This window comes from Sapajus apella, unplaced genomic scaffold (genome assembly GCF_009761245.1).
Source record: "Sapajus apella isolate SASKATOON/1434 unplaced genomic scaffold, GSC_monkey_1.0 scaffold5, whole genome shotgun sequence".
Lineage (NCBI taxonomy): Eukaryota > Metazoa > Chordata > Mammalia > Primates > Cebidae > Sapajus > Sapajus apella.
This window is the reverse complement of record NW_022436945.1, coordinates 40,792,943-40,811,896: the sequence shown is the minus strand read 5'-3', so window position 1 is coordinate 40,811,896 and position 18,954 is coordinate 40,792,943. Positions and strand designations below refer to the sequence as shown.

Below are 18,954 nucleotides of genomic sequence, written 5' to 3'. Positions count from 1 at the left end.
TGGCGGACCCTGCACTGCAGGTATGGTGTGTGGAAAGGATTATCAGAGCTCAGAACTTTCCTGACAAAACCGTTGCTCAACCAAAACTCAAAGAGGCAGCTTTGGCCCCCTGTAGGCAACTGTCCATCTTCCATTTTTTAAGTGAAAATGAAATATGCAAGGCATATCTGTAGTTTTTTTTAACACGTCAATTCACAGACTACTTGAGACATCAGTTCTGGGTGCAGTGACCTGTCGAAGTAGGAGCAACCTATTGACTGAGCCCAAGGGTGCTCCAAGGCACCTTCAGCAGTGGCCAGCCCAGGTCAACCATGACTGCAACATCTGTCTATCCTTCGCAAAAGGCTAAAGCTGCAACAACTGGACTGATAGGTGGGGGTAAAAGTAAGGAAGTCCTTTTTAAACCTGCTTTGGACACAAATATAAGGAACCAGACCAAATAATGATGAGGAAGAAAAGCCCCCACATGAGAGGCCTATTCTAGCTTTGGGGAAGCAGAGCAGGAAGAACCGTGACTAGGGCAGAGCCTGTGCATTGCAGTTCAGCTACTCTCCGGTTCACACAGTGTTTAACCACAATTCGTAATAAAAAAGCTAATGATTTGTATATCATACTGTTTCTGACATACTTTCATATCCCCATGGGAATACACTGAATGAAAACCAAGATGGAAGGATCCCAGTAATCACCCACAACACCCATGAGGCTTTTAAACAAAGAGATGATACTGGAAATGGTGTGGAGATGGGGGAGGGGGAGTATGAGCTCAGTGAAAACCACGAGTCCTCAAAACGCTCTCACCCAGCAGTGAGGAGACGAAATCAACTCTGGATCACCCACACGAACTGAAGGAAGCCATGAGACAGAGAATCTCAGAACTGTCCCTGCTCTACTGTGGGAGCCTGCTGCACCATCGTATCAAGAGGTGGCACACACGCCACAGGCCTGTGCTACCTGGAAGGACCACAAAAGGCTCCGGGGAAGAGCTGAGCCAGGAAGACTTTGTTTATGTGTTTGCATGTGTATGTGTTTCTATGTATATTCAAGGAAAGGGAAGGCAAAGACAAAGTTACCTAAGCATGAAGGGTGCAGTGCTTCAGGAAAAGCTAGTCCTATGGGGACCCCAACCCAACCAAACTGTGAGCTCTCAGAATCCAAAGTAAGGTCTCTGTCCAGTGCCAGGAACACCATAGGTGGTTCCAGAAGTGCAGAGCGAAGGAATGTCTACAGTACAGAAAATGTAAAGGGGCAGGAAGGGAAAGGATAATTTGTGGCATCACCCTGCAGGGCAACGCTCTTTCATCTAGGATGTTTATGAGTCTTTTTTTTTTTTGAGACAGGGTCTCCTTGTCGTCATCCAGGCTGGAATGCAGTGTCGCGATCTCAGCTCACTGCAGCCTCCACCTCCTGGGTTCAAGCAATTCTCCCACCTCAGCCTCCTGAGTAGCCGGGATTACAGGGGTGTGCCACCACACCTGGCTAACTTTTGCATTTTTAGTAGATACATGGTTTCACCATGTTGGCCAGGCTGGTCTCGAACTCCTGACCTCAGGTTATCCACCCCTGCCCTCGGCCTCCCAAAGTTGATTATGAGTCTTCTTGAAGGTCAATTTTACTCAGTGGTAAATAATTTTAAACAACATTTCACATTGTTTTACATACTGTAATACAGAAGGTAAATTCAAATGCATTTATTTTTCAGGGGGAAACACATGAGTTTTCGAAGAAACTGAACTACTTTACAACTATATATTCCCAAATGTCCACTCCAGTCTTTACAAGTAGAAAAGTTATCGGAAAGACTATAACTAGAAAGTTATGGAAAAGACTATGGAAAAGTCTGAGAACATACCTGGATGGGTCACACTTTCTATTTCCAAAGATTTTTCTGGGTAAGAGAAAGTTGAGATGTATCTTTAAGACAGTAATCCAGAGATTAAAGCACTTATTTAGGCAGAATCCATAATTAAATTCTGCTCGGGGCCAGGCATGGTGGCTGACACCTGTACTCCCAGCACTTTGGGAGGCCGAGGCAGGCAGATCACTTGAGTCCAGGAGTTTGAGACCAGCCTGGGCAACATGGTGAGAACCCATCTCTACAAAAAATACAAAAATTAGCCAGGCGTGGTGGCACACTCCTGTAGTCCCAGGTACTCAGGAGGCTGGGGTGGGAGGATCACCTGAGCCCAAGAAGTTGAGGCTGCAAGCTGAGATCAGGCCACTGCACTCCAGTCTGAGCAGCAGAGTAAGACCCCATTTCCAGAAAAACAAAAAACCTACTCAGGCTTAGGCATGAGGTGAATAACAGGTAACTGTTTGACATTGTTTCCTCCCTGCCTTTCACTGTAATACTCCCAAGTCCAGCCTTGGGAAACCAATTCCTTTAAAAGCAAGTTTCTGTTTAGCTTTTAAAAATTCAAGAAATTTTCTATCTGCATGCCAGGTCTCAGGACTACATTACGTACAGGATATTTAGTGATTTTACAGAATCAGTTTCAACATTTGGACAGTTGACGGTTTCAAGCAATAGCACTATACCATTTAAATATCACAAGATAACAGACTTCCTTACAGCGTGTTCTTTTTTTTTTTTTTTTTTTTTTTTTTTAGCAGCTCCTTAAGTATACTTCAAGGTTGGTCTATAGATGATGAAAATTGACACAGGGGAATCACAGGACAGAGAAATAAAGCTAATGGTAGAGTGTCGGTAATTAACGGCAAACAAGGCTGGATCAGTAACAAAGCAAGCACTTGTGCCAACGTGTCCTCATGGATGAAATGGGAATTGAGCTCCTATCTTTTTGGCCTGGGAGTACAAAGAATGGGCTCACAGCCTGGTGGGGAAGAGACTCACACAGATAATTACCATACAATGAAGCAGGTACAAGCTAAAATACAGGGCAGAGTATTATGGAGAACTGTGCTGGGAAACTAAGGCAGTGGGCAAGTGGAGAGGATTCAGAAAAAGATTCCTAGGGCTCAAACAAGTAATATGTGTGGCCAGGCTGAGGGGTAGAAGAGGAGAAAGTTCTGTCAGTTGGGTGGGGGGAGGAGAGAGACATTCAAGACCAAATATTACAGGACTAGTGGAGTCAGTGCCCTAGGAGTCACAAAATCATTCAGAATTGCTGCAGGTGTGAGGCCAGAGCGGTAAGGAGGGCAGGACCCCCGGAGGCCTCCTCCTCATGGTAAGAGGGTGAGCTGGAGGTGTATTTTTGGGAGGACTACTATGGGAGCAGCGAAGGATAGGGCTAGGGGAACAGAACAGGAGACGAGGTCAGCCAGGAGACAGCCAGTCAGTGACCTAGACAAGAGCTGATGAGGGAATCAGCCAGAGGCAATGGGATGAAGGGGAGAGGTGGCTATATGCTAGGTGAGCCAGGGACCTGGGGTGGACTGGCCCTGGGCAGTGAAGAAGCAAGAAGGAGAAAAACATCTCTGGTTTTGTCTTACATGATGGGAAGATGGGGTGCCAAGAGACTGAAGGCGTAAAACAGATTTCAAGGCATTTGGCCTAGCAGGCAGAAGCAAGAAAGTTCTGGAAACTGGAGGTAGGAGGTGGGGATAGGTCAAGGCCACAAATATACTCTGGAGTCTTGCTGGCACACAGAGGGTAATGAGTGGTGTCCATGAAATCCCCCAGGGAGGGAGTGGAGACTACAAAGAACAGAGGGGCCAGAGGGAGATGACAAGGCCCAGGGTGGCTGAAGTAGGGTAGAGATGACAATGACTCCATTGTTAAAGGAGAACCAGGAAATTCCAGATCAGACAGTGCATAGCGCCTTCTATTAGGCTGATGCAAAAGTAACTGCAGTTTTTGCCATTACTTTTAATGGCGAAATAGACGGACGCTAGAATCTGTGAGGACAAGGCTGCAGGTGGGGGAGCAGAGAAGGATGGGGAACCTGCCCCCAAGTCTCCAGGGCACAGGAGTGGCCACTGAGAGCAGGGAGGAGACAATCACAGAACTCATACACTCATTAGCAACCCCAGCTGCACGTCAGAATCACCAGGGCTTTGCCCACAGTAGTCAAGCCAGGATCTCTAGATGTGGGGCCTGGCAGTTGGCACTGCAGAAGCGGGCCTGGCAGTTGGCACTGCAGAAGCAGGCCTGCCCACGGAAGAAGGGAGCTTTGTTGTGCTGTTGGGGGAGCAGCAATGGCAGGAGCTGGCTGGTTTCGGGGAGCAGGTGGAGGGAGGACCCTCGGAGTGAGTGTGGGGGACAGTGCCTGATGGTGGCATGAAGGCACAGGGTGCTCCCAGAGGACTCAGAATGAAGAGTTGGGGAGATGAACATTCACAGAGGAAGATGGCAATAAAGAAGAAACTGAGGACAGGACAGCCAGAGGAGTGACCAGAAGGGCTCCCAAGCTGACCTGTGTGGGATTCCAGACGGCTGCAGCTAGCCTCAGGGGCTGACGCACGTGTCCATAAGGTGCAGAAGCCTATTTTGGGCGCAAGTCCCCCCCTTTTTTGGGTCTACTCTTCAGCAGACTCTCAGTAGTACAAAGAAGCCCATGATACATGTGGGTCCCACGTTTCCAAGGACATATGAGGACAAGTGGTTCCCAGGCTCCCCAAAGCTAGAGAAGGATGTCACACTGCATGCAAAGGTACATCCTTTGCGGCGGAGGCAGAGTCAGGCTGCACCACCCCACTCCACCCACTTTCCACCCGCACACCTCCGTGTGGGTGGTTCAGCCTGGGTGGATTCACCTGTGGTTTGGGCCCTTCCTGCCTCTGCGACTGAGAGTAGTTTCCTCCTCAGGGCCAAGTCACCCCTCAATTTTCTGTTTTAAACCACACGGACATAGTACCAATGTATCATGTGCCAATCCCACCTTTCCTGTAGCATTTGCATGCTCTGCTTTTCCGTCTGTTATTTTTGTGATCTCTGGGCAAATCAGACAGACTTCATTCTGTAATATGAAGCATCTCCCCAAGCAGATTCCTTGACGTTGCCCAGCTGGGAGACGCCTTTTAGTGGCGCCCTCACCTTGACTCATTCCTTCCACCGGTTCCCAATTTGCAAGCGTGCCATCTGGTGGCAAAACAAGACGCCCTCAGGCTGCTTCTGCTTTTTGAACAGCACTCAGAGAGAGAGAGAGAGAGAGAGAGAGAGAGAGAGAGAGAGAACATGTTAAATGTTCTGCCTGCTTCTAAGGAAACTAAGAGGACCCAGCAGCGACTCAAGCTTCCAATGAGTGCCTTCTAGAGATAGGAAGCTTTTCTCAGTCTGGAGATGACAAATGAAATTATTAAATGTTTGGTGTCTGCTAAACATTTAATATTTGTATATTTTAGATGAAATGTATAACTGCATACTTTTGTGGGTATTAGACTTGGGTTTGGAGGGGTTTTGTCTTTGCCTTCCCTTTCTGCGGAGAATGAGGTCTCGCTATGTGGTCCAGGCAGATCTCCAACTCCCGGGCTCAGGCTATTCTCCTGCCTCTGCCTCTAAGTGCTGGGATTCCAGGCGTGAGCCACCGTGCCCAGGCATAACTGCATACTTTTGCTCTTAAGCAATTAGATTAGTAAAGGATGTGAAGGGGGAAAACGTACTGGCAGAGACACATAAGTTCTGGATTCTAAAATCATCAGGCAAGTTACTTAGGGTCTCCAGGCCTCATTTTTCTCATCTGAAAAATTAAAGAGGTAGTCTAAAGCCACTAACAATACTAAGATCTGTAACTAAATGCTTAGAGGAAATGATAAATGCTGAGGTGTTGGGATAACCTCAATTATCCTGATTTCATCATTACACATTGTATGTTTGGAATTAAACACGTAGGCCCATCAGAAGGCTAAGATAGGCCAGGCGCAATGGCTCACACCTGTAATTCCAGCACTTTGGGAGGCCGAGACAGGTGGATCACTTGAGGCCAGGAGTTTGAGACCAGCCTGGCCAATATGGTGAAACCCCATCTCTACTAAAAATACAAAAATTAGCCAGGTGTGGTGTCAATGCCTGTAATCTTAGCTACTCAGGAGGCTGAGCCACAAGAATCATTTGGACCAGGAAGCCAGAGGCTGCAGTGAGCCAAGATCTTGCCACTGCACTCCAGCCTGGGCAATGAGGCCAAACTCTGCCTTTAAAAAAAAAAGTCAGGATAAAGAAATCTCAGCCAGGTGAAGTGGCTCACGCCTGTAATCCTAGCACTTTGGGAGGCTGAGGCAGGTGGATCACTTGAGGTCAGGAGTTCAAGACTAGTCTTGGCCAACATGGTAAAAGCCTGTCTCTACTAAAAATACAAAAAAAAAAAAAAAAAAAAATTAGCTGGGTGTGGTGGCCCTGCCTATAATCCCAGTTTGGGAGGCTGAGGGAGGAGAATCACTTGAATCTGGGAGGTGGAGGATGCAGTGAGCCAAGATCATGCCACTTCACTCCAGCCTGGGCAACGGAGGAAGACTCCGTCTCAAAAAATAATAAAATAGAAAAAGGAAGATAAAGATACCTATTAATAAAAATTCAGTACTTGGGCCAGGCACCGTGGCCCATGCCTGTAGGCAGGAGGACTGCTTACCCAAGAGCATAAGACCAGCTAGTGAAATGTGGCTAAACATCATCTCTACAAAAAAAATGCAAAAATTAGTTCAGCATGGTGGCATATGCCTGTACTCCCAACTCCTTGGGAGGCTGAGGCAGGACGATTGCTTGAGCCCAGGAAGTTGAGGGTGCAGGGAGCTATGATCATGCCACTGCACTCCAGCATGGGTGACAAAGTGAGGTCCAGTTTCAAAAGAAAAAGAAAGAAAAGAAAATTCAGTGCTTAGACATAGAAAGCACTCAAATGTTTGTGGCAAGACTGAATAGCAGTGATTTTCTTATAAATATATAACTAAACATCTACTTTGTTGTTGTTGAGATGGAGTCTTGCTCTGTCTCCCAGGCTAGAGTGAAGTGGTACGATCTCCACTCACTACAACCTCTGCCCCCTGGGTTCAAGCAATTCTCCTGCCTCACCCTCCTGAGTAGCTGGGATTACAGGCACCTGCCACCATGCCCGGTTAGTTTTTGTATTTTTAGTAGAGCTGGGGTTTCACCATGTTGGCCAGGATGGTCTCGAGCTCCTGGCATCAGGTGATCCACCCACCTCGGCCTCTCAAAGTGACAGGATTACAGGCATGAGCCACCACACCCTGTCTACGTTGTTTTTATACTACTCTTTGGACCAGAGTTAGAATAAGGATCTAAACATGGAACTTGAGGCACGGCTCTGACATCATAAACAACTGTGAAGATGCAAGTATCATTCGACACTCAAAGACGGACCTTTCTCAGCTAATTATTTGGTCAAACTTCTCCTAGATACACACACATTACCAGCAGCAAAGACTTTCATAGGACTACTTGACATATTCTTTTCTCACTCATCCTAACAAAAATACAACCTAATGCTTGAGGAAAGACCTCCCCTTTTGACCTCAGACAGAGACGGACTAAGAGGAAACCTTTCTTTGCCATTATGAAGTCAGACTTTGGGGAGCTGGATAAGGTCTGGATGTGACAAGCAAAATATACTGGGATCCATCCCTGAGCAGAAAGGAGGAATTTTCTTATTTTCAGTGGGTTTTTCCCAACAGCCCAGCACCGTTCCCCCTGTAAATATGTAGATTTCCATGTTTTGATTTCTGGAAAGCACATATTGAAATGTGAACCAGAAAAGCACTGAGGGGTGGAATCCAATAAACACCAGAACAAGGGCCTCACCATCTGTGAAGTTTGGGGTGGGGGTAGGGAGCTCGTCCTTTCTTTGAACATTTGCTTTCTTCACTTAAAGAACAATTAAGAACAAAGTAAAAAGAAACAGGTCAAAAGAGCACAGCAGAGGTCAGCCACACTAGTCAAAGGTTTAACACCCCCAGACCTAGGATATACCAAAGGGAGCCCTGGTGCAGTTCTCGCCTCCCAGCACATCCTCCTGGCTGCATGCTCCGCTCCACAAACAGATGGGCGTAGCCTGATCCTCGCAGGAAGATCCTGCAGGAGGACCCGTCAAGCAAAACTGCCTTAATGTTAGCATTGTCCTGGACATGTGTGGCAGGATCTGGGGGAGTGTGAGCTAGGCACTCCAATACTCACTAATCACCAAATTTCCTCCTATCAGGACACTCAAACTTCTGCAAAATGTCAATTCCCTGCAGGCTCAGGAGGGGAAATGGAGTTGTGAGGAATACAAAACTTCAAGACATTAAAAAAAAAAAAAAAAAAAAAGTGTGACACCCTAAACTCTATTTGTAATGTATGGCATCTAATTTGAATGGTATCAAATGAAACACAGATAAGTGAGAGACTGATTAACATTTATACACACACATATGCATATCTGTGTGCATGTGTATATATACACATGTATCTGGCAACTGGGGCATTTAAGAAATTTTTTACTACGATAAAATATACATGAAATATACATAAAATTTATCATTTACTATGGTAAAATATACATAAAATTTACCATTTTAACCTTGCAAGTATACAGTTCAGTGGCATTAAGTACATTCATGTTGTTGTACTGCCATCACCATTATCCATTTCCAGAACTTTTTCAGTCATCCCAAACAGAAACATCATACTCACTGCATAATGACTCACCATTCTCTCCTCCCCTCACCCCTGATCACCATGATTCTACTTTCTGTCTTGGTGAATTTCATTACTCTAGGTACCTCATATAAGTGGAATCATATAGTATTTGTGCTTTTGTCTCTTGCTTATTTAACTCAATATAACATCTTCCAAGTTCATCTTTGTTGTGTCATTTATAAAAATTGACTTCCCTTTTAAAGCTGAATAATATTCCATTGTGTATACATTTTTGTTTATCCATGTCTTGATATTTGTATTATTTCCCTAACGCATTTTTAAAACCTGTCTTCGATTATGATCTACATTTTAGAAATGCACGATTTTCTAGCTCTTAAAAATGCTAGAAATTATACTTGATTTAGGTATTTAAGCTAATTTTCATCATACTGGGTAAAGCAGTCCACTTTGCTAGTGAATAGACTCTGAAATCCTGCTTTTCATGAGCCTGTCAGATAGGAAAAATGCACCTTCCCATCCATCCCACACACTGAGCAGGCAGGACATTTTTCCTTTTATTTCCACTTTCGAAAATGTCATTGTATAGCCACAGGCATGGTTTATACCAAAGGAAGTAAAAACAAAAGTATTAATAAGAAAAAAAAGTTTTATCTGAGGCTAGAAAAAAGGTCACTGGCCTTGATAACTGTTCTGCAGACAGACTTGAATTAGCAGAGGCAAAATAGTTTACCTGCATCTCTGGGTAACAACTAGAGGCAAATCCCCTCTTCTCCTCTCTTTCTGGAATCGGTAGAAACATTCAGGGAGCCCCTTTTCACTTGCCATTGTGTTACCTTGCCATAGAGAAGGATCTGTTTTGTACGTGCTCAAGAAAGCCAATTTCCAGGAAGGCAGTGAATGTGTTTTAGAATATGAGTTTAATTTAAAGGGCTCACAAGCAAGCAGCTCACAGTGTCACTCCTTGGAGCAGGATCCTCAGCTCTAGAGGGACAGGGTAAAGGCTGCACTTGGGTCCACGTAGAGGAACTCACCCTGGGGGGCCTCGGTGTTCTCACAGAATAGAAGGCTGTCTCCTTCAGTGGTCTTCAAAGGGGGCACAGCAAAGGTGGGGAGGGGGTTATGTTAGCAACTTACTCTCAAAATGGTTCGAAAAAAAATAATACATATATAAAACAGACAAAGTAAATGTGTCAAAATGTTAACAACTGGCATACTGGAGTTCTCTGTACTAATCTTGCAATTTTCCTGTAAGTTTGAAATTATTTCCAAAAAAGGAGCTTTAAAAAAAAAAAGTGGGTCCAGCTTTGTAACTTTATTCAGCAATACTGGAAAATCTAGAAGGAGGATCAGACACTGGAAATGATGGTGCTTCTCTGAGCTTGGGTGAGCAGGTGAAAACAGGAATAATATGAAATTAGGTGTGGGTTTTGGATTCAGATATGCATGGATTCCAATCCAAGCAATTGTGAGACTTTGGGAAAACTCATTTGACCTCTTCAAACCTCAGTTTTGACATCTATAGGGGGCAAAATAGGTCAGAATCTTCACATCACCTCCAAATCCTTTAAATGCTTTATGCTCAAATAAAATGGTCCTGTTGTTATACTGCTGTAATTACTGCACTTGAAAGCGAGAAGAGAAGGGGGTAAGGCAATGTGAAGGAGCAGGGAGACAGCCTCACAGGGGTCCAGGAGGGGAAGGAAGGGGATCATGGAATGCATTGGAGCTATGAGGAAAAACTGCACCTGATGAAGATAAAGAAAATAGCACAGGTTATCATAGCACAAAATTATAGTTCTTCCTGCTATCAACACTCCTGGCAGATGGCAGCTACAGTACTCTGACAGTGAGGGAGGAATTGTGTTTATAACTTTTGTTCCCAAATTTACTGTGTTTTATTACATTCACTTCATCTAGCAGACGTTTACAATAGGTATGAGAGAGTATGTTGAGTCTCAAATGCAAAAACAAAAACCACCGAACAATCAATCAACGTGCAAATAGTCAACAGATTACCAGTTCCTCCATCAAAAGCAAGATTCCCATAAGTACATCAGCCTCTTTACCCTCTAGGTCTTGAAACCTCAATCTTTCACAAAAAATGAGCCCTCATTCTCAATATCTGTATTCGTATAAGCTACTGTCAAGCCTTCTATTAAATCAGCAAGGCTGAGTTTCTTATTTTAGACAAATGTCCCAATGTTGCACAGCTGTTGCTTCTGAAGGGCAACTTCCATGCCTTCACCTTCTAGAACAGGCATAAAAAACACTGGCTTTCACCAGGCCAAAGTAAATTGACTTAAATAGGCAAAAGAGTGCATATCTTCTATTAAATAGATTTGGAAGTGAGTGGGAAGAAACACAACTTCCACCTGACATCAATTTCTGTGAGCGCCCCGAGGAAAGAGGAGGCAACAGTTACTTTCCCTGAAACCCTCCCAGGAGCCACTTTTACTCTTCAGGCCACTGGCTTCTGACCCATGTATTATGAATGTCTGCAAAAGCAAAAGAGTTCTTCCTTCCCTATATCCCTGAAATAATGATACTCAAGAACTTCTCTCTAGTGTCCCACAGGGCAGACCCCAAGTTAGAACCAAGCTATGAAATTCCACTGCCACCGTGCCAGGGACCTGCCTTTCCCATGGTAGAATGAGATGGTGATGGCAAATGCTCCCAAGAGAGGGTGGGGATGGGAGTGGGAGGGATGGGGGGGTCTAAAACTCAGGTGACACCTCAATCAAAATTTAATATATTAACCAGCCCATGTGTCCTAAGAACAAAGATGGCAACTGCCCCCCCGACCTCCACCATTCATTCATACAAAAATAAAGCTTGCTATGTGCTGGGCCCTTGGGACAGTCAAGAGGGTAAGACTTCCCCACCCCCCACCCATAGAGTTTATATTTAGCTCCACATGAGCAATAAACCAATAATTATACAATTAGTTACAATGTGATGAGTTCAAACAAGCACACTGTACAATGAGAACCGATCTGACCTACCCTAGGTCAGAGAAGATTAAGATTGCAAAGGAGAGGTGGGAGGTGGGCCATGAAATGTACTAGGAGGCCAGGGAGAACCATGGGGCCCCTGGCAGTGGGCAGCTCCTTCACAGGCCACAGATGGGTGGATAGAAGCTGGACACCTTTGGAGGTGCAGGGTGCACTTAGAGCCAAGAATGAGGCAGGTGCTGTGTGCAAAATGGAGATCAAAAGGAGATACCAGAGGCTTGAAAGGAATCTATGGGACAGGCAACATTCCCAGAGCACTGGGCAGTCTCTGAAAGGTTTTAATCAGGGTGGGACACAATCGTATTTGTCCTCTTAAAAAATACCACTCTTCGCCTCCTCCATCCACACATGCACGCTTCTCGAAGCCTCTATTGCAACGCTGTCTCACGGTACTGCAATTGTGTGTTTTCCTGTCTGTACTTAGCGAAACTCGTATCTATCTTTCTTAGTCTGACAGGAGAACTGAGAATTACATCCTCGTCTGCCGTTCTGACATTGAGGGGATTGAAGAAGCCGAGAGGGCTTTAACTTTTTAACTAGCACAGGCTGACAGCTGGGACAAAGCCCAGTAATTTCTACACTCAAGGCCAGTGGTTCTCAAACTTTTGCCTGTAGCAGAATCACCTGGAGAGCTTGTTAAAACAGATTGTTGGGCCCTGTTGGAAACTCTCAGAGTTTCCAACTCAGCAGCTCTTGGGTGGGGGTGGAAAGTTTGCATTTCTAACAAGTCCCAGATGATCCTGATGCTGTTGGTCCAGACCACACTTAAGAACTCGGCTTCCAGAAGAAACCCAGGGCATTACAAACAATTTTACCAGGATCTGTATCCTGGAACTCAAAGCAAACCTGCAAAAACAGATTTTCTTGAGTGAGCAAATCTGCCTGGCTTTTACGCCTAGAAATCGGCCTAGCACTGGGTCCCCCTGACAAGCTTTGGCAGCCAGTCGGGCACAGATTTCTCGAATCCCCAAGCTTTAGAGGTGGGAAATGTTGCAGAATTCTCCAGTCACAGCTATGGGACTCCAGAATAGTGATACCGGGTGGCAAATACAACTTCTGCAGCACATCAGACCTCAATCTGGTGCACTACATCTGACGGCCCGGAGCCCACATCCACAGCCCATACTAATCCAGCAAGAGCCTCCGAGCTGCCATTTGTAGTGAGTGAAAAACGGCAGATACCCTCCTTGGACAGTCTGGGTTCCTCCACACAGTCCTATGAAATACCCGACATTTCTTGGTGAGTAGTCAGATACCATTCACCAATTTTCTAAATTGCTAATCAGATAATTGCTGCAATAGTTAATTCTGCAGCCATTCTACATCTGAATAAGCAAAGTAGAAAATAATTAGGCCAAAACAATCACATTGGTTTAAAAGCACACTAATGGACAAAATTAGTTTATTCAAATTTGTTTCAACATTCATCAGAACGCTTGCTGGTCAATTTGCTTAATGAGTATTCACTTTTCCCTTAATTTTTCTTGGGTGACATTCACTTAGAGCAATACATTAAGCCTGTTTCCCTTTGCCACAAATTCTTAACGACCAGCCCTGTGTTTGAAATGAATTCTTCTCACTCTGTTTGTGGAAAACAAGAGGAAATGTCTAAAAACAATCTTGCTCTATTTTCCAGAGTTTAAATAACAAAAGTTTCCAATATGTCTATTGAGAAAGCTTTCCTTATTCTTTATATGGCTTTAGGATATTAGCCATCCACAAAAGCAGGGGGTAAAGGGGCCAATTCTAAAATTGCAACCTTTGAGTATGCAATTTAAATCAATGACCAATTGGAGGAAAACTCAAGTTGGAAGAAGGAAATTTAGTATTTTTGGAAATCTAAATATTACGTCAATCCCTAACAGCATTTTTCCCAGAAATGATTAAAGATATGCAGATTTTTCAGTGGGAAAAATAAATCTGAGAAAAATACACCTAATTAAGAAATGCTGTTTTATTAGATGGTATTAAGTATAAATATGGCTTCATGCTTTTAAAACTGTTAAACAGCCCTCTCTCCTTCAAAATTCAAGGAATCTCACACCAAACAATGACAAAAGCATGTCAGTTCTTATAAATTTTTCTCAGAAATAACAGCTCAGCAATGAGTTTCCTGGCACTAGGATGATTTCAGCCACCATATTTTGTCATAAACAATGAGCTTAGAAAGCTAATGTTAGGTAGGCCATATAGTGTTCATTTCCATAGTAATCAGTTTTCAGATAGTTACAAATTTTAAGTAACTTATTTTGGAAGCAAATTATTTTGAAAAAGCAATCTGCGAGCTGAGATTTCAAGATGGGACTTTGGTGCAGATTTGGTCAACCCAAAGGTTGCCAAATTTTATGTTAAAATGTCAATATAGATTCTGGGAAGATGGTGGTGGCAGCATAATTACTGATTTTCCCCAACCATAAAAACTGACTAAGAGAGCAGACTCAAAAACCATGGGGAACATCTACAAAAACTCGAGGTGACAAGGTATCCCACAAATCTACATGACAAGCCTACCATCAGCTACAGGAACCACCATCAGGCACTCCCTGGAAAGCTCAGAGGGTCATCCTGACGGTAGACACAGAAAAAAGTTCCAGTTTTACTAGTGAGTGCAGAGTGGGCTGTGCCACCTGTATGTCCAATGTGCCAGAATGTTCTGGGGCGGGAGAGGTCTGATTTCTATGAATTAACAAGCCAAGACAAAGCCCCACAATGGGCAGAAGCTGCTGGGATGAGATCTAAGAGGAGGAAATAGGGGCAAAGGTAAGAAAAAGTCTGGGCAAGTGAGCAGTGTGGGTAGGGTCAAAAAAGAAGTCTTAGGATATAGGAAAGTAGAGTTCATATATATATATATTTTTTACTCCTTTATGAAAACAACTATGAGGCTGGGCGCGGTGGCTCACATGCCTGTAATCCTAGCACTTTGGGAGGTCAAGGCAGCTGAATTGCCTCAGTTCAGGAGTTTAAGACCAGCCTGGCCAACATGGTGAAACCTCATGTCTACTAAAAATACAAAAAATTAGCTGGGCATGGTGGTGCATGCCTGTAATCCCAGCTATTCAGGAGGCTGAGGCAGGAGGATCGCTTCAACTGGGGAGGCAGAGCAAGACTCTGTCTCAAAAATAAAATAAAATAAAATGAAAACAACTAAGAGAGTCTCCTAGATCTCTGACACTAGAAAATCTACACTGGCCCTCCTAAAAATATAGGAAAACTCAGTTAACCACAGAAAAGAATCACAGTTGAATTCCACATAGTTATTTTTAAAGAAAAACTAAGGAGTAGAATGACATCCCTCGTATAAACAAAATCATGCCAGAAGAGCACAAAGGAAAGCTATGACCTAATATTTCAAAAGCAGCTAAAAGAAATTAACAAGTGAAAGAAGCTATGAAGAACAGCATCCATCAGGGTTTTTAAAACTCAGAAATAAGTTGAAGAAAATGAAGATTTTTAAATGGAGGCAAAAGAACTGAGAATTAAAAATAAAATCATTTCAGAAATGATAGGTAAAGAAAACATGAGAGCAAATAAAAATGAACAGTGCCTTAAATGAACTAGAAGGAGGAGAAATTTTAAAGTCACACAAATTATGATGAAATTAAAAAGATGTGAAAGTGGCAGATACAGATTACAGCCAAAGAAGGTCTAACATGAATAATGGGAGTTCCCAAAGCCAACAAAGAACAGAACAAATAGAACAGAACAAAATGAAACCTTTATTGGAGAGGAAATACAAAGGAACTCTTAAAATTATACATAATAATGCAGCACACTGTCTACAGAAAAAAAATAATCAACAGCAGCCAATACTATAAAAGCAACTGGTAGACTTTAAAGAATAAAGGTAGAAAAACATTCCTTTGGATATCTAGGCAAACATGTCAAGTTAAATGTGAGGGAAAGAAGATTATCATCAGATTTTGACACCACTTTATGGCAAAAGGCAATACAGAATATAAAGATATCTGAGCAAAGATAAGATGGGCCAGCAATTTTATATTAGCCAACCTGACCTTTAAATACACAGATTACGCACTCCCCGTTGTGGACATGTAATTCAGGAAACACTTCCCATGAGGCATCTATTAGAGGGTGCGTTTCAGAAAACCAAAATGCCAGGAAAGCCATGGTAAAAGGTGGTTGCCAGCATTAAACAGATACTTACCTGTACAACTAAGACTAAGTGATAGTAGCAAGGGAGATGGCAGAGTATATACTTGCTGTATGCTCTGACAAAGAGTATAGCCACCAGAAAAATGGGGGCTAGGTGAAGTTCCGAAAAGTAGAATATGCTTGCTGACTGCCTTTTAGGTATTAACTGGAAGTAAAAGAATATTACTTCCTGGCCAGGTTTGGTGGCTCATGCCTGTAATCCCAGCACTTTGGGAGGCCGAGGCGGGTGGATCACAAGGTCAAAAGTTCAAGACCAACATGGTGAAATCCTGTCTCTACTAAAAATACAAAATTAGCTGGGCATGGTGGTGTGCACCTGTAATCCCAGCTACTCAGGAGGCTGAGGCAGGAGAATCGTTTGAACTCAAGAGGCATGGGTTGCAGTGAGCCGAGATTGCACCACTGCACTCCAGCCCGGGTGAGAAAAAAAGCCCCCGTCTCAAAAAAAAAAAAAAAAAAAAAAAAGATATATTACTTCCAGTCCAGCTCATGAGAGAAGTGGGAGAGAAAAGAACAAATGCTGGCTAATTTAAATATTACAGTAGCAAACCAATGGAAAATAGCCCCCTCAAAAAGAGCAGACAGGGGTATTAGAGAAAGCTATTAGTCTGAAGGCAACCATTAAAACCAAAAATACAAATCTAAAAAACACGACTCCTCACAAATACCCAAAGGTACACCAAAAAGAGACAGAAAACAGAACAAGAAAACACACCACTTACACAGTCCCCTCATTAAAAAGAAAAATCACACTGAATATGATCAAACGTCTAAGTCACCAACTTACAGGAAATAGTCAAAATGCTATACAGGTGAAGACTGCAGGAATGCAATCAGAATGAAAAGCTACACAGGACAACTGCAGTTTCCTTAACAAAAAGGGGGCTAAAACCTAGAATGAAGAAATGACTTAAAGGACATATCAACAAATTGCTACGTGTAGATCTTGTTTGTTTCTAACTTATTTATCTTCAATAGGAAAATGTGAATACTAGATATTCAATGACATTATATAATTATATTGATTTGGAAGGGCTTGATATTGGCATCGTCGTTATGTTCAGAAAAGAAGGTCTTTGTAGTTTAGGACTACCTACTGAAAATATTTATAGATGAGATTCTGTGATGCTTGAGACATGCTTCCCAATCATGGGAGACACAGTGGATAGAGGCCATGTTGGTATACGTGTTGAAGCTAGAAGGTTGTATGAGGGCTCATTACACTATTCCATTTGAAATGTTGCCATAAATTAAAATACGCATTTTTTTAAAGTTCTGTCCTTCCATACTGAAATAAAATGGCTGCTAATACATTTTCAAACAAGCCAGGGAATATCCTAGAAGTCATAGACTCCCTGCTGCTTTTTTTTTTTAACTCTTCCCTAGTCAACTGATAAAAAAATTAAATAGGATCTACTTAAATGTAGACCCTGAAATTCTCATCCAAAATAGGTGCTAACCAATGATAATTACCATAGATGAAAGGAATTGTGAAACCTGGAGCGAATATATTTAAGCAGCTGAGTTCGTAATTAGTGAAGCAGCCATACATATAGGCCTAATGCTGGTCATTTCATTAAATTGTTAACTGACATCCTACCTAGCACCTCAAGATTGCTCCTTAATATGGTCAACCAAGGCTGTTGTTACTGGGGATGCCTTCCTGTCCATATCCCAAAAGGGTACCATTTTCTATCTCTAGACAGCCTTTATCTTGGATTTCCTCCCCGAGAGCCAGAACAATACCGTCTGCAGCAAGAGTAGGCTCCGGTGCCCAAGAACTGACAGAGAAGGAACTTTCCCGTCCTGAGGAACGCAACGGTGGCAGTTCTCAACTTGAGGAGTCCCTCACTTGAAACCGGAGAGTTTATCACTTCATGGGCCAGTGAAAGGCCACCCTAAAACTACAATGGAAAAAGCTGGATGAAGTCACCCTGATGTCACCTCTCTGCTGGCATCACACCCAGGCCAGCTACAGTAACAGGAACATTGAAACTTGACATGCCGTTTAGGGCTGACAGGGGCTAAACGGCACCGTGTCAAACAGACCAACAGTTATTACAACACAGTTATTATTAAAACAGAAGTGGGTCATGTTTTAATAAGAAAAAGATGAATGAATTTTAAAAGGAGGTGCGCAACCTCCGGTCCTTGGAGAGATACCAAAGAGCATCCAGCCTGGACCCTGAAACGTCCCTCTCAGCTGTGAAAGAGCATTCCAGCATATTGCAGAACAAACAGTTCCAAACCTGCAGACTAATAGCACACTTCAGCACATTAAAGGCTCCAAAAGGCCTGAAAATGAAGACACCTGTCACTAGTTAAGGCTCTTTGGTAAATCCTCCATCAAAAACCCACCTGTTGAACGAAGAGGCCTGCTGCTTTGAAGTTACAGAAACTAGGGCAGGGACATACTGGGATAGAGCTGGTACACAGCCCTCCGGAGGGCTGGACCGGTGGCAGGCAGTGACAAGCACCTCACAAAGTTTCCCTGACTCCCCTCCCGCCCACCTCCCCCGGCCCCTGAATCTCGTTTTCCTTCTCTAGTTTCCTGTTCCAGTTGCCTTCTCTGGTTTTCCTCTTTCATGAACTGGTGCCCTCTGACCCTCTGCATAAACTTTCTTTTCTCTTTCTTCTTTAGTTAACCATATTATGGTACTGAAATAAGTCTAAATTAAACTGCTTTCTATGAGAGCCCCTTCAATTACATCTTTCTTTTTTTTTTCTTTCTGGACTCCTGGACTTCTCTCTCCTGGAGAGAAAATAATTCACTAAAACATAAGCCCCAGGAGAGGACAAAGATTATTGCCTGCTATGTTTGCCGCTACACACCTCCGCCGCTTCAATAACTGTGAATACACCTATGGATTTCGGATATAGCGTCATTTTAAAGATACGAGAAGGGACCAAGAGAATGAAGATTGAAGCTGTAATGTTAAGCACTCATGCTGTATGGCCAGAGCTGGTATTCCAGTGGCCAGGATGGAGCAAAGCCTCTAGACCTGCGTGGGACCTACCTCACTCGCAGGCACATGCACATGATCTGGGCCAGCCTCTGAAATTCAGTGGTTCCGAAATCAAGATGATCATTTAACTAATATCCCTTGAAAATGCTGGAATGTAAATTGGGCAACACATTCAGCTCTACAAAAAAACCTCACAAACCCTTCTACATATGCTGGTTTATTTTAAAACAGCAAGAGGGGGGGTGTCCTTTTTTAT

General features: G+C 43.4%; 1 protein-coding gene across 8 annotated transcripts in view; it reads right to left on the bottom strand.

Annotated features, from left to right (window-relative positions):
• Positions 1-18,954, bottom strand: part of KIT (KIT proto-oncogene, receptor tyrosine kinase) — an 84,532-nt gene that overhangs the window by 53,650 nt on the left and 11,928 nt on the right. The window contains exon 1 of one of the 8 annotated variants that reach the window (XM_032274226.1): positions 4,997-5,071. The exons of the other annotated variants lie outside the window; for them this stretch is intronic. Coding sequence (XP_032130117.1) covers positions 4,997-5,006 — 10 coding nt within the window. The 5' untranslated portion in view covers positions 5,007-5,071. Of the gene's footprint in view, positions 1-4,996; positions 5,072-18,954 lie in introns of those variants that run through there. 8 annotated transcript variants of the gene reach the window in all.